The following is a 12,382-nucleotide window of genomic DNA, read 5'->3' as shown; positions in this document are numbered from 1 at the left end:
AGTTCCTTCTTATCCGAAGGAACTGGCCCGTTGGTATGCCATTGACCTGAGCTCTTGGGTGATGGCTACTTACTTAAGAGGTTATTAGTAGCTGTCGCTTTCCGATAAATGGTGGTGTGAAGGAAACCATCATTCCCCCTCGAGATCCGCAGATCTAGAAAGCACACGGTGTCTTTGTTGTGTTCCAGAGTAAGATGTAAGTTGAACATGTTAGTGTTCAGTGTGCTGATAAACTCTTTGAGAGCTCCCTCTGGGCCCCGCCACAGGACAAACACATCGTTGATGTAGCGGACCCAGAGGTCAATATGCTCTGTGTGTACCTCCATTTCTTCAGTGAATACTACCTGGGATTCCCACCATCCCAGGTAGAGGTTGGCATAAGTAGGGGCACATTTGGTGCCCATTGCCGTACCCCTCAATTGGTGGTACACTCTGTTGTCAAAGAGAAAATAGTTTCTGGTTAACACAAACTTGAGCAGTTCCAAGGTGAAGATATTATGTTTCGTGTACCAGCCACCCCTGGTGTTGAGAAAGTGGGATACTGCTTTGAGGCCATAGTCATGGCCAATACTTGTGTAAAGACCTTCTACGTCTAAACTCACTAGTATCGTGTCTTCGCTGATGCAAACATCATCTAATCTCTTAAGGACATCTTTAGTGTCCTTAAGGTAGGATGGTAGGGTCACCACGAAGGGTCTCAGAATCTTATCAATGTAGGCACTGGCCCGTTCAGTGAGGCTTCCTATTCCTGATACGATTGGTCTACCAGGTGGGGGGACCTTGTTCTTATGCAGTTTGGGTAAACTATAAAAAGTAGCGATTTTCGGTGTTTTCACCCATATGTAGGCTAATTCATTCTTATCGATGACCTTGTCATCTAGCCCTTTCTGCAAAATTGTATTGAGTTCTTTATTAAAAGTATTGGTGAGATCCCCTCCCAATACCTCATAACACTTGGGGTCTGCTAGGAGTCTTAGATTCTCCTTTTTATAATCGCTTCTATTGAGGATCACCAGATTCCCTCCCTTGTCTGAGGGTTTTACGACTATAGTATCATTTGAGGCCAGATATTTCAGTGCCTTTCTTTCCTGTATAGTCAGGTTGTCTGGTAATCTACCCAAGCTGAGATGTTCCAGATCCGTGGTTACCAAATCAATGAATACATCGATATTAGCGAAATTCTCACTAAATGGAACAAACTTAGAGTTAGGACGTAGATTGGTGAATGGCCCTTCCCCTGGGGGTCTACTGCTCTCTTCTAATAGTACTTCCAGGTCTTGACAAATCTCCATATCCTGAGTATCAAGGGGAGTAATATCCAATGAGTTGGCTATTCTAATTTCTCTCATTCGGAAAAACTTATGGAGTTTGAGTTTTCTACCGAACAGGTCAATGTCTTTAACCCATTCAAATAGGTCCATGCTTGTTGAAGGTAAAAAGGACAGGCCTTTGCTAAGTAGCTGGAGGTGATGTTCAGTCAGGGTCGTGTCAGACAGGTTAACTATTCGTAATTTGGCACTGTCTAATATCTCAGAGGCTTCTCCCTCTTTTTCGGGTATTGTGACCCGGTGGCTCTGCTCCTTAGTACCCAGACCTTTTCCTCGTCTTGTTTTCCTCTTCCTCTTGGGCCTGATGCCGTTCTGTGCTGTTCCAAAAAAGGAACCTGAGGAGGGGTAAGGTGGGAGGTGGAGGCTATCTGATTTGTCATGCCCTCAGTCAGAAGTGAATTAGGTCTTTCATCTTCACTATCAGTCACTTCCCACTCAGTAGATGAGGTCTGGTCGGGTGGTTTAGGCTTAGACTTCTTCTTAATTAGATTATAGCGGAAGATTTTATTCTCCTGGAAGTCCTTTTTATCCCTGGTGAACTTAATTCGTTTGCGCTCCTTGAGTTCTTTGGCAAACTTATCTAGGTTATTTTCTAGTTTCCCCTCAAGTTCGCTAAATTTGGGGTTGGGCCTCCAGGTGTCTACTTCAGAAAGTTTCAGCTCAAATTCACTTTCTATCTTTTTGAGTTTTTCTTTCTGAAACTCCAGTAAAAGGTTCATGAGCATGATGGAGCATTGTTTGAGAACCAGCTCCCATGATCTAATGAAATCTGGGTCCACTATATTATGTGCTGGGGCAACATTAGCACGTAGGCCTCTGTGGATCAGTTCAGCTGCTAGGTAGTTTTCAAAGCTGAATATTTCCCACCAAGCCCTCCAGCGTTGTCTATAGGTATTATCAAGCGCGTTGAAAAATTTGGAAATATCTGGTTGTTCGGGGTTCGCTTCTCCCTCAAACTCACTGGAAAATATATTCTCAGCTTCTTTCTGCCATGCTTCAAAATCAGGTAGGCCAGACAGGAATCCTGACATAATAAATAAGTATAGGGCGAGGTGCCGGTATCCCTCTGCATTTAAAGGTCCCGATCACGTGACCGTGGCATGTAAACACAGCAGAGGGATACCGGCACCCACTAAAGGGGCCTGTATCTCGGGAAGCAGGGTATCCCCGGACCTAAAACCACAGCGGTTCAGCTCCGGAGACCCTCTGCACATCTACAGTATGAATAAAACACATATATAAATAAACACTCATTCCTTACCTTTGCGGCTATGTGCTATGGTAACGAAGCAGCATGACTGTATTTTTAATAATATTGTACAGTGAGCAGGGGGTTTCCTGAGCCAGAAATCAAAAATCAGGGGACCCCCTGCTCCTGCACAATATTATTAAAAATACAGAAATGCTGCTTCATTACCATAGCTGATAGCCGCTAAGGCAATGAAGGGGTTAACCCACCGTGCCCGCTTTATTGTGGGTAGCGGGGGTGGGTGAAGGGGGTATTTGGCCCTTGGTGTGAGTTTAGGACTTGCGGGGGGGTTGCGGGTGCACTTAACCCCTTCACGGCCGTAGCAGTTAATACCGCTACGGTCATGAAGGGGTTAACCCCTCCCGCTACCCCCGCAAGCCCAAAACAACCATCGTTGGGGCTAATACCCCCTTCACCCACCCCCGCTACCCACAATAAAAAAATTCACACACAGCAGCCGCCCAAAAAATAAATAAATAAATCTAAATAAATAAATAAATACATGAATATAAATAAATACATTCAAAATAAATTTTTATTCATAGTGTAGATGTGCAGGGGGTCTCCGGAGCTGAACCGCGTTGGTTTCAGGTCCAGGAACCCCCTGCTTCCCGAGATACAGACCCCTTTATGAGGTGCCGGTATCCCTCGGCATTTAAAGGTCCCGATCACGTGACCGCGGCCTGTAAACCAAGCAGAGGGATACCGGCACCCCCTAAAGGGGCCTGTATCTCGGGGAGCAGGGGGTCCCCGGACCTAAAACCAAAACGTTTCTGCTCCGGAGACCCTCTGCACATCTACAGTATGAATAAAACACACACATCAATAAAGAATCGTTCTTTACCTTTGCGGCTATGTGCTATGGAAATGAAGCAGCATTTCTGTATTTTTAATAATATTGTACAGTGAGCAGGGGGTTCCCTGAGCCAGAAATTAATGCTCAGGGGACCCCCTGCTCCTGCACAATATTATTAAAAATACAGAAATGCTGCTTCATTACCATAGCTGATAGTCGCTAAGGCAATGAAGGGTTAAGGCAGAATAAACAATAAATACATTAAATACATATTTTTAATGTGTGTGTTAAACCTCCCTGCCTTGACTGTAATCTATGTAAAAAAAACCTCCCCCTATTGTGTCTGCTAAGCTTCCCTGCTTTGACTAATCTGTGTAAGCCCCCCTCCCCCTATTGTGTCGGTTAAATCTCCCTGCCTGTGTTTTTGTGAGTGCAGTGTACTGTATGTAAATGTGGGGAGGGGGAGGGGGATCCCGTGTAAATAACCACACCCAAACCCACTACCCACTACCCACCTGCACATGGCCCCTCCGCTGCTGCAAAACAGAGACAAAAATTAAAACATACAAAGTAATGTCCCCATACCCCTTAATCACCAAAGCGGTTATTAACCGCTACAGTCATTAAGGGGTTAACCCACCCTCACCCACCACTCGGGATGCCTACATACCCTCCCACACTAACCCACCCCCGTGAGGCCTAACCACCCTCACCCAGTACCCACAAGGGAGGCCTACCCACATACAGTTGGGGAACCGCCCCCCACCCCAAGTACCCACAATAAAAACAATACAGTGACCAACAATAAACATCATAATATTTATTAAATACATTACCCACCCCCTGTGCCCCCCCATAAATACATGATTTATTCTGTTACATACAGGGTTCATAACGCAGCCCCACGCGAGTCCCCGGTGGGCTAGCGGGACACCTGGACAGACCTACAGGGTATCAGCAGCCCTTTTTAAACAGGTTCTGGAGGCCTGCTGGTGGGCCCCGCCAGCACCATTACCCCCAGGTGGTCTCCTTGGGTCACCGTGGGCCACAATTGTGTCCCCACGGTAGGCCCGTGGATGTCTGGGAGCCCCGGGTAAGACCCACAGGTGTCTGAGGGGCCTCGGGTGGTTGCCACGGGGGTCTGGGGAACTCACAAGTTCTCACTACGGGTCCGCGGTGCCCCCACAGAAGTGGGACCACCCAGCTTCATCCCCGCAGACTACGGGTCGGCGGTGCCCCCACAGATATGAGGCCACCGCTTCATCCCCACATGTGTCACCTGTGGAACCACCAGCCTGGTACCCGTGAGATACCCGAGGAAACCACAGGTGGTCTCCAGAGGTCCCACGCAGAACCACGGAACAAACCCTGAATGTAAAAAAAATAAACCTGGCCTATACATTCAATACATACCCCCCCCCCCAACACCTACAGTAAAATAATAAGCAAAATAACTATTATCAAGATAGGGATAATAGATTAATTGCCCATTATTAAAAACATTAACTAGCATATTCAAATAAATGATAAAGTGCTACTGACCTCATCAAGAAGAAGTCTCCGTCGCCAGCAACATCCTTGTCTTGTCCACAAAATACATTGCCAAAACAAAGCCAATACATTGCAATTACATTCAGATATCAATTAACCCCTTAAACACCTTATCGGATAATAACCGCAAAGGTAATAAAGGGGTTAAGCCACACTGGCCCGATACCCACCCTTCACCCAGTAATTTGTACAGTGGCTTCATCATGCAACTATATATACAGTATATATATATATATATATATATATATATATATATATATATATATATATATATATATATATATACACACAGTATATACACACACATGATGATCCAATATACAAATAAATGTAGAAGGGTTATCAAAACCATACTGTACTACAAATAACACTTCTCCATACAGACACACTACATTACGATGAATTTCCTTTAATAATCCTAACTGATCTTACAAACTAAATCATGAAATGCAAAAGAAAAACCTCACATTCCAATCAATACATTGCATTTACATTGTATAAATGATGCATAAAATCTATGCACCATATACATTCTGCAAATGAATGTGAACAATATCATTGCAAGCTAAATACAGATAACTCCAAACAAGTAACCTATTTTAACCAATCAAGTAAACAAAAATCAATTAGCAATCGTTATTTACATCTCTAAACAATTGACAGTCCATCCCGAACAATGAAACAATTAACTAATCTCACTCCTGGAGCAGAACAATTTAGCATGTGAAAAAATATAAGTCCAGAATACAAACTTTAAAACCAAGGCTAACCTTGAACACAAGCACACATTACAATATCAACAATTAATTACATCTATCTAATTTTAAAATACTTTAAACACACAATAAAGCATAGCAGCATAGACAAAAAAAATTAAAACACATGAAAGAAAGCTTTTAAAACAACATCATTTCTTACCCTGTATGTATATATCTCTCAAGACATATATACATACAGTACATACATACAGTTGCAAGAAATAATATACCATAAAAAAATACACATGTTAAAAAAGCTTTTTAAAAAATTAACAAGTTAAATAAAATACATTTCTTTAGTTCACTTACCATTTCTTGCCCCCACCGACTCCCGTTGCGCAGCTTACTCACAAACCAATCCACCAGGCACAGGAACCCATAAAATAAAAAACCATAAAATAATAAACATTACACTAAAAATCCAAATCAATCCACGGGTCTTCTATTTGTAATCCATCTTCATCTGTATTCTTCTTTCTTCTATCTTCTTCCGTGCGGGGCGGGGTCTTCTTCCCGTCTTCGGCCACGCCCTGGTCTTTTTCTTCTCCGGAGGTCCTTCCTCCGCGGCGTCTGGCTTCAAAATGAGACGACATCCTACTCTGATTGGCTCTAGTATACCATGTGACAGAGGCTTGGGGGGAGAAAGGATGTGACGTCATTGAAAGCTTGTCACATGGTACTAGAGCCAATCAGAGCGTGGGAACTCCATCCCTACTCTGATTGGCTGTAGTACGTCACATCCTTTCTCCCCCCAAGCCTCTGTCACATGGTATACTAGAGCCAATCAGAGTAGGGATGGAGTTCCCACGCTCTGATTGGCTACCATACCATGTGAGGCTGGCCATGTTTCTTTTAATGACGTCATCTTAAAGGCAATTGAAGCAAAGCCATTCTGATTGGCTGTGCTTTCATTGCCTTTAAGTGACGTCATCATTTTTATTTTTATCGGCCAAAACACATGGTTTTCACGGCCCAATCAGGACCGTGGGAACCATGACAAAAATGTGACGTCATAGGCCTTTAAAAGCCTATGTCGTCTCATTTTGAAGCCAGACGCCGCGGAGGAAGGACCTCCGGAGAAGAAAAAAGACCAGGGCGTGGCCGAAGATGGGAAGAAGACCCCGCCCGGAAGAAGATAGAAGAAAGAAGAATACAGCTGAAGATGGATTACAAATAGAAGACCCGTGGATTGATTTGGATTTTTAGTGTAATGTTTATTATTTTATGGTTTTTTATTTTATGGGTTCCTGTGCCTGGTGGATTGGTTCGTGAGTAAGCTGCGCAACGGGAGTCGGTGGGGGCAAGTAATGGTAAGTGAACTAAAGAAATGTATTTTATTTAACTAATTAATTTTTTTAAACGGTTTTTTAACATGTGTATTTTTTTTTGTGGTATATCATTTCTTGCAACTGTATGTATGTACTGTATGTATATATGTCTAGAGAGATATATACATACAGGGTAAGAAATTATGTTGTTTTAAAAGCTTTCTTTCATGTGTTTTAAAATAATTTGTCTATGCTGCTATGCTTTATTGTGTGTTTAAAGTATTTTAAAATTAGATAGATGTAATTGTTGATATTGTAATGTGTGCTTGTGTTCAGGGTTAGCCTTGGTTTTAAAGTTTGTATTCTGGACTTATATTTTTTCACATGCTAAATTGTTCTGCTCCAGGCGTGAATTAGTTAATTGTTTCATTGTTCGGGATGGACTGTCAATTGTTTAGGGATGTAAATAATGATTGCTAATTGATTTTTGTTTACTTGATTGGTTAAAATAGGTTACTTTTTTGGAGTTATCTGTATTTAGCTTGCAATGATATTGTTCACATTCATTTGCAGAATGTATATGGTGCATAGATTTTATGCATCATTTAGACAATGTAAATGCAATGTATTGATTGGAATGTGAGGTTTTTCTTTTGCATTTCATGATTTAGTTTGTAAGATCAGTTAGGATTATTAAAGGAAATACATTGTAATGTAGTGTGTTTGTATGGAGAAGTGTTATTTGTAGTACAGTATGGTTTTGATAACCCTTCTACATTTATTTGTATATTGGTTCATCATGTGTGTGTATATACTGTATATATATATAATATATATATATATATATATATATATATGTATATATATATATATATATATATATATATATATATATATATATATATATCTGTATATATATCTGTATATATATATATATATATATATATATATATATATATATATATATATATATATATATATATATATATATACAGATAGATAGATATAGATATATATATAATATATATATAGATATAGATATAGATAGATATAAATATAGATATATACTGTATATATACTGTATATATAGTTGCATGATGAAGCCACTGTATAAATTCATGGGTGAAGGGTGGGTATCGGGCCAATGTGGCTTAACCCCTTAATTACCTTTGCGGTTATTATCCGATAAGGTGTTTAAGGGGTTAATTGATATCTGAATGTAATTGCAATGTATTGGCTTTGTTTTGGCAATGTGTTTTGTGGACAAGACAAGGATGTTGCTGGCAACGGAGACTTCTTCTTGATGAGGTCAGTAGCACTTTGTTATTTATTTGAATATGCTAGTTAATGTTTTTAATAATGGGCAATTAATCTATTATCCCTATCTGGATAATAGTTATTTTGCTTATTATTGTACTGTAGGTGTTGGGGGGGGGGGGGTATGTATTGAATGTATAGGCCAGGTTTATTTTTCTTACATTCAGGGTTTGTTCCGTGGTTCTGCGTGGGACCTCTGGAGACCACCTGTGGTTTCCTCATTTATCTCATGGGTACCAGGCTGGTGTTTCCACGGGTGACACATGCAGGGATGAAGCGGTGGCCTCACATCTGTGGGGGCACCGTGGACCCATAGTCTGCGGGTATGAAGCTGTGTGGTCCCACTTCTGTTGGGGCACCGCCGACCCGTAGGTGCGGGGATGATGATGTGTGGTCCCACTTCTGTGGGGGCACCGCGGACCCGTAGTGAGCACTCGTGAGTTCCCCAGACCCCCGTGGCAACCACCCAAGGTCCCGCAGACACCTGTGGGTCTGACCCGGGGCTCCCAGACATCCACGGGCCTACCGTGGGGACACAATTGTGGCCCACGGTGACCCAAGGAGACCACCTGGGGGACATGGTGCTGGCGGGACCCACCAGCATGCCTCCAGAACCTGTTTAAAAAGGGCTGCTGGTACCCTGTAGGTCTGTCCAGTTGCCCCAACAGCCCACCGGGGACTCGCGTGGGGCTGCATTATGAACCCTGTATGTAAAAGAATAAATCATGTATTTATGGAGGGGAACAGGGAGTGGGTAATGTATTTAATAAATAGAATGATGTTTATTGTGGGTCACTGTATTGTTTTTATTGTGGGTACTGGGGGTGGGGGGGGTGGGTTCCCCAACGGTATGTGGGTAGGCCTCCCTTGTGGGTACTGGGTGAGGGTGGTTAGGCCTCATGGGGGGGGGTTAGTGTGGGAGGGTATGTAGGCATCCCGAGTGGTGGGTGAGGGTGGGTTAACCCCTTAATGACTGTAGCGGTTAATAACCGCTATGGTGATTAAGAGGTTAGGGGACATTACTTTGGATGTTTTAATTTTTGTGTCTGTTTTGCAGAAGCGGAGGTGCCATGGCCAGGATGGGGGGGCGGTAACGGTATGTGGGTAGGGGTTGAGGGTGGTTAGACTTCAGAGTATGCACATCAGGTCCCCCCCCTCCCCACATTTACATAAACTGCACTCACAGCAACACAGGCAGGGAGATTTAACAGAAACATTAGGGGGAGGGGGCTTTGCACAGATCACAGTCAAGGAGGTGGGTTATAACTCACTCCCCCTCCCCACATTTACATAAACTGCACTCACAGAACACAGGCAGAGAGATTTAACAGAAACATTAGGGGGGAGGGGGCTTTAAACAGATTACACTCAAGGCAGAGAGATTTAACAGAAACATTAGGGGGGAGGGGGCTTTACACAGATTACACTCAAGGCAGGGAGAACCAGGGGATGTACTGTACTGTATGTTGTTTATTGCAATGCTTCAATGTGTGTAGAGTATAATGTTTTTTACAATTAGATAGATGTAATCTTTGGCATTGTAAGGGTTAGCGTTGGTTTTAAATTTTGTATTCTGGTTGGTACTTACAGTATATATTGATTTTTGTTTACTTGATTGCTTAAAATAGTTGACTTGTTTGGAGTTATCTGTATTTTGCTTGCAATGATATTGTTCACTTTCATTTGCAGAATGTATATGGTGCATAGATTTTATGCATCATAAATACAATGTAAATGCAATGTACAGTATTGATTGGAATGTGAGGTTTTTCTTTGGCATTTGATGATTTAGATTGTAAGATCAGTTAGGATTATTAAAGGAAATTCATTTTAATGTAGTGTGTCTGTATGGAGAAGTGTTATTTGTAGCACAGTATGATTTTGATAACCCTTCTACATTTATTTGTATATTGGCTCATCATGTGTGTGTATATACTGTGTATATATATATATATATATATATATATATATATATATGTATATGTATAGGGATTGTTGAGATATATATATATATATATATATATATATATATATATATATATATATATATATATATATATATATATATATATGCAAATATAGCTGTATGCTCATCTGCATGTCTTAGGCAGGTCTGCAACCCCGCCTTTCCCCATTATCACCCAGCATACAGCACTTCCACTGCAGCAAGGGATTCTGGGAAATGACATGCAAATGAGCACACAGTGTCACTTTTTGCCTCAATAACCATTTTTAACATGGTTCCCTATAGGCTTAAGCTTGCTGCATGGTCACAGCTTTGAGCACAGCCAGGGTTAAGGTGCATACCCAGAAAACCACCCACAGACAGCTGTTTCGACCTTGATGGGTCTCATCAGTGTGGGGTTGATTTTACTGGGAAAGCAAGAGAGGCTATGGGATAGGCTAAACCATAATACTGAGTTAAGTTATGGTGAGTAAAAAAAGTGACAAAAACCCTCCACAGGAAAGCAAATATGCAAATATAGCTGTATGCTCATCTGCATGTCTTAGGCAGGTCTGCAACCCCGCCTTTCCCCATTATCACCCAGCATACAGCACTTCCACTGCAGCAAGGGATTCTGGGAAATGACATGCAAATGAGCACACAGTGTCACTTTTTGCCTCAATAACCATTTTTAACATGGTTCCCTATAGGCTTAAGCTTGCTGCATGGTCACAGCTTTGAGCACAGCCAGGGTTAAGGTGCATACCCAGAACTCACCATAACTTAACTCAGTATTATGGTTTAGCCTATCCCATAGCCTCTCTTGCTTTCCCAGTAAAATCAACCCCACACTGATGATACCCATCAAGGTTGAAACATGAATGTGAGTAGGTCTAATGGCTTTGCATCTCATCCCAGCCTCTGTTTAAAAGCTGTGTTTAAAACAGCATGCAGTGGCTTGAGGATTGGCTTGTGTAATACGAGCTTGAGACAAAAGGTGGCACTGAGTGCTCATTTGCATGTCATTTCCCAGAATCCCTTGCTGCAGTGGAAGCGCTGTATACTGGGTGACAATGGGGAAAGACAGGGTTGCAGACCTGTCTAAGACATGCAAATGAACATACAGTAATATTTACAGTTGCTTTATATATATATATATATATATATATATATATATATATATATATATATATATATATATACACACACACACAACTAAAAACTCTACTAAACTAGGTCTCCCCCTCAATAGGAGACTTTAAATACCCACTCTGGCATCAATGACCTTCAAGGCCTTTGCATGTTCATCCGATACAGTCATCTTCAGTGTACTCTGGCTCCTGTGACTTCCCCCGGCAGCGAGAAATTATCTGTGGGAGAACCCATTTGGCAGAATGGACCCTCCTTCCCCCCAGCGACTCGCAGCTTTTACTGTCCCAGAGCTGCTGCATTTTGCTTTCCTTCTCATGGTCACCGTGCACATAAGTCTGGCTACATCTGTAAATAACTTTTTGTTCTAGAGTCTAGACTTTATTAGAAATAGGGAAGGTATTTATAACTCGATTACTTACACGTGACCAGTCTCATGAGCTACCACAAAGGCTGAAGAAAACCCATCTTCATGATTTAGTGTACAACTTCGTACAGGATGGCACATTCCTGTAACTGGAGCATAACCTACAGAAGAAAAAGGAGAGCACAGAAATACTCAAACAAATTCTATTAACATGCCTTAGTAAAAAAATAACATATTAACTAAAGCACATTTGCATTGTTTAATATGTTTATTGCATGGCTCTTGTCTAACTCACAGCTTTATGGTCTATATTGAAAGACATAGGGCCTATTTAACAAAAAAAGATAAGGGAATTTCCAGGCAAAAATACTGTTGTTGCATGATTTGGATCTTGCTGTATTCATTAAGCCCTTATTGTAATGTCCAAACAATGTGAAAACACCTTTTTTGACTCAACATAATGTTAGCTGTGCAGTTCCACATAATATTAAGGACGTGATTATATCAAAAAAATCGCCCGCGGTGTCACGTGGAGTGAGGCTGCGCGGCGCCAAAACAAATAACATAAATCCAATAAAAGGGTTCATACCTATGGCGATGGTTGTGCTGCGCCATACTGCAAGCGGGAAGCTGTGGAAGAGATTTCTAAATTTG

General features: G+C 41.7%; 1 protein-coding gene across 5 annotated transcripts in view; it reads right to left on the bottom strand.

Annotated features, from left to right (window-relative positions):
- LOC142495769 (A disintegrin and metalloproteinase with thrombospondin motifs 2-like) overlaps window positions 1-12,382 on the bottom strand; it is a 1,094,144-nt gene that overhangs the window by 624,501 nt on the left and 457,261 nt on the right. For all 5 annotated transcript variants that reach the window (XM_075601705.1, XM_075601706.1, XM_075601707.1 and 2 more), the window contains one exon: window positions 11,784-11,889. In XM_075601705.1, the coding sequence (XP_075457820.1) occupies window positions 11,784-11,889 (106 nt within the window). The remainder of the gene's footprint in view (window positions 1-11,783; window positions 11,890-12,382) is intronic.

Source organism: Ascaphus truei, chromosome 5, assembly GCF_040206685.1.
Source record: "Ascaphus truei isolate aAscTru1 chromosome 5, aAscTru1.hap1, whole genome shotgun sequence".
NCBI classification, from domain to species: Eukaryota; Metazoa; Chordata; class Amphibia; order Anura; family Ascaphidae; genus Ascaphus; species Ascaphus truei.
Note: the sequence above shows the minus strand (reverse complement) of the source record. Positions and strands in the feature narration are given on the sequence as shown.